The sequence below is a fragment of the Limulus polyphemus genome, unplaced genomic scaffold (assembly GCF_000517525.1).
Source record: "Limulus polyphemus unplaced genomic scaffold, Limulus_polyphemus-2.1.2 Scaffold5050, whole genome shotgun sequence".
Classification (NCBI taxonomy): domain Eukaryota; kingdom Metazoa; phylum Arthropoda; class Merostomata; order Xiphosura; family Limulidae; genus Limulus; species Limulus polyphemus.
The window spans coordinates 44993-49187 of record NW_013670660.1 but is presented as its reverse complement, the minus strand read 5'-3'; the positions used below and the strand labels follow the sequence as shown (position 1 = coordinate 49187).

The 4195-nt window shown below is 32.9% G+C and overlaps 1 protein-coding gene across 1 annotated transcript in view; it reads right to left on the bottom strand.

Moving 5' to 3' along the window:
* LOC111089030 (gamma-aminobutyric acid type B receptor subunit 2-like) overlaps positions 1-3455 on the bottom strand; it is a 21542-nt gene extending 18087 nt beyond the window's left edge. The window contains exon 1 of the mRNA XM_022400663.1: positions 3340-3455. Coding sequence (XP_022256371.1) covers positions 3340-3441 — 102 coding nt within the window. The 5' untranslated portion in view covers positions 3442-3455. The remainder of the gene's footprint in view (positions 1-3339) is intronic.
* Between the last annotated feature and the right edge of the window lie 740 nt (positions 3456-4195).

The following is a 4195-nucleotide window of genomic DNA, read 5'->3' as shown; positions in this document are numbered from 1 at the left end:
CTTTTACCAACGAATAGTGGGATTAACCGTCACATTATAACACCCCCACGGCTGAAAGGGCGGAATAGCAGAGAAACAAAAACGCAATACAAGAGTAAATGAATACTCTTGGAAGGTGTAAGATGAACGAAAAGTGTCTGTATTTAATGCAAGATTTCTTCAAACTAATTTGTTTATATTTCATGAATTGATAGAAATTGATTTCTAAAGTCATCACACAAAAACCTCTATGTCAGAGAAAAGAAAACAAAACATAATAACGTACAAGTTTTATTAGGCTAGTTCAAAATCTTGAAAGGCAAAACTAATCCCATTGGCCACTTGAGTTTGTAGTGTTCTACAGTCCTGAGGAGGTTTTTTGGCAAAGCTCTGAATACATTCAAATTGGGCTGATATTTGTTTTGGATGATGGTAATAAATTATCATTGAATATACCTCTCAATAATTAAGCATAGCTTAATTTAATTGGTAGAGTGCTAGATTGCTTTACGGCAAGTCCAAAATTCGGGTCCACTATATGCTGCTGATCACACTTAGCACTTGCAGATGTAAGCACCTTATAAAAACGACTATTTGGTTAAGGGTAGCTGAGTGTAGGCGGTGGGTTCTGTTGACTGATTGTTCTCTTTCTGGTCATCAATTCTAAAATAAGGATGGCTATGCTTGATCCTGATGTTTCTGACCTGACCGTTTAGCCCATGTGCCGCATAAAACAGTTTTTTTTCGTTAAGCACAAAGCTACGCAATGGACTACCTTGCGCTCTGTCCACCTCGGAGATTGAAATCCGATTTTTAGCGTTATAAGCCTCAAACTTACTATATTTTAAGAATACTTCACATGTGCTACTATTTAGTTAGAAATTTAGATGTTGTAACTCAGCTAGCTTTGATTCTCTGCAAAATATAAGTGTTAATGTAAAGGCTACCAATGCATTCTTCCTAACATTGCCTTTATTAAAATCTATACAATCATTTTCGGTATTATTATGATGCTTTATTATGTTCTATGTTTCCACCCTGAAAGAAATTATGCTTCGAGGTTTTAATATAATGAGCGTGTAAAATGAGATTTTAGGTGATGCAGCCAATCTGATTTGATTACTGAAGAAAAAAAAAAACGTCATTGGCTTAGGAGATATAAAGAATATTTTAAATTTATCAAATGAGTACTTCTTACTGAAAATACGAATTAGGAAATTTATAGCACTAAATACGCATTTGTGTATAACCGTATTACGTCTATTAATTTCTATTTCATGAACACTGTTTTATTACTGTTCACTCAAAAAAAAGGATCCATGTTCATGTACATTGTTTTACTTTTTTATAACTAGTACCACGTTGTGCGTGGATTCTGAACAAGTGTATATCGTCGCTCTCTTATATAATTATATGAGATACTATTGCTGTTTCTCTAATTAAGTAGATTATTTTTTTTACTTAGATTATAGCACAGATTATTATATACCTGAGTGAACGAATGTATCTAGTACTAGCCTATTAGACCACTGACAATGGTGATATAGTGTATTTATAAACAATACCACATGAAAAAACATTCTAATTAATTCTTAATTTGGAACATGTACTTCACTAACTAACTAGTTTATTATACACAATAGGCCTGAGTGAACGAATGTATCTAGTACTAGCCTATTAGACCACTGACAATGGTGATATAGTGTATTTATAAACAATACCACATGAAAAAACATTCTAATTAATTCTTAATTTGGAACATGTACTTCACTAACTAACTAGTGTTTTGGATTAAGCATATCTTTCTGTTCTGGTCATTTTCTTATTCTGGTGTTATCAACATGATTAAACATCCACTTGTCTATACGTATGAAATTTGTATTCTTTCTTCAGTTGGTTTGATCCGGTAAAACGTATAGTCCTCCTGTGGGTCAGCGATAAGTTTAGAACATGCAAATCTAAAACTCGGGGTTCGATTCCCCGCGGTAGACACAGTAGATAGCCCAATGTGACCTTGCTTTAAAGCAAACAAACAAGTAAAATGTATAAACATTCGTAATGCTGATTTCATTGCAGCGTCCTCTAGTGACATTAAATTCCAAATATACAGATTTCTGCCAATTGAACAGACTAATCAAAGGAAAAATCCATAATTAATCTTGCATTTATTTTTCAAGTTTATCTTTAATTAATTTTGACAGATATCAAGCTGCTTTTACTTTCACTCGATCTATAAACATAACTACAGAAGAATGACTCGTATCAACAAGGCATGCAATCCAGTATACTGGTACTGAAAAAAAAAAAGGCTTCGACGCCTACGGCTTAAAACTCACGAAACGTTGAGGAAATAATAAACGATAATTCTCTTACTGGTGAAGTTAATCTGGAATTCTTTACATGCATAAACAATCTTTGATTATTAAACCTTTTTCAAAACACTATGTTGCTACTTCTTTTCCGTGGACCATCTGAAGTGAACCCGAACTACCAGTGGTCCCTGGCCAATGTTGTAAATTTCTATGTTGTTCTTCTGATTGTCGTTCTTTTTTTTTAAGAGTCGACTATCTAATAAAGCTTTTCAACATTTTACGTTTTAAGTTAATAAATTTTTATTCGTGATATTCAAGGACAGGGTATTTTGATTTTCTGCTCTGTTTGTATTTATTGACATTTGAAGAATAGACAAAATCTTCCTAGCGCACATTTAGGTATGGTTTGATATTAATATATTGTTAGCTAACATTAAGTAGATTCTCAGAACAAAAACCCAAATTTGTTTAGCGGTTAAACTTCTCAAAAGGCCTACATTATCAGGAAATAACACAGAATTGCTTAAATTGTTACTGTTAGGATATTACAGTGGACTGTTTAATAATTTAAATGTATATGTTAATCAAAATTTACTTAAATTATTAAAACTATTCTTCACGAAAACTATTAAGTATGCGTGTTACTGCATAATTTTAAATTTTACTCTTTATGTCTGTGAATATGACTTTTCTGTTGTATCTTATTTGTAAAACAGTAAGTTTGAGACGCTAGTACAATATTTATTTGGATTCGTTATGAATTTGTTTATACCCGTTTACAATATTGTGCAGACAACAGTTAAAAGAATGATTAGAAATAGTGATAAAAGTAACGAATCACAATTACTATTAAAATATATTTTCACAAAAAATAAATTGAATATGATCATTTCATGACTTGTCCAAACAGTATGCATGTAAACCTTCAGTTGCCCTTAGGTGTGGCATCAAATATCAACGTAAGTATTCATGATTAATTATTAATAGAGAATATATACCAAAGAGGTATGTTTTTCGTAGTGATTTACTGACTTATTTTTTGTCTTACTTGAACTAGCTGGAAGAACTGGGATGCCTTAGCGATAGGATCTGTCACTTGCGTACAGGCGTCACCAAAGAGGACCACTTTGAGCTGCTCTTTCGACAGCATGTCAAAGAAACTCTTCATCCCCACGGCTGGGTCACACTGAAAATTAAACCGACAAGTACGCTATGTCTTTAGTAGATTAAAACACAACTGAAAAATCGCCGACTTACTGGTTCAAATTTACAACAAAATTTCCTGGACAAGACTCAAAAGCAATATACTTAAAAGATACAAACTTTTATACAAGTTTTATGTGATCTAATTGAAGAAATTTTTAAAATTCTTTTCAATTTCATAAACAAATGTACATCATGTTGAGAACTTTCAAACAGCAAGCCAAATGAAATAAAGTATAATAGCTGATAAGTCGAAAATCACCATGGAAGATCACCGACATCTCCACCAATGGATCTAAAGATTGATACACTAACGTAACCTATGAATTACAATACTGTATAGATGCTTATATAAGAAGTGTGTTTGTTTAAAGTTAAGCACAAAGCTGCACAATAAGCTGTCTGTGCTCTGCCCACCACGGGTATCGAAACCCGATTTCTAGCGTTGTAAGTCCGCAGACATACCGCTGTGCCACTGGGGGGCCCTTATGTAAGAAATGGAAAAGAATAAGTAATGAAACTTTTCACTGCAGGATGGGTCCTTAGAAGTTTTACTTAACTATATAATTTTACTAGTCAGCAAAATAAGTTAAATTGCCTAAAAACCATTGTTCATGTCCAGAATACTAGATATACTTCCGCAGGGTCCCCGAAAGTGTTCTGTTTCGAGAGTAAATAAAACCAAAATTAAAAGTAACAAA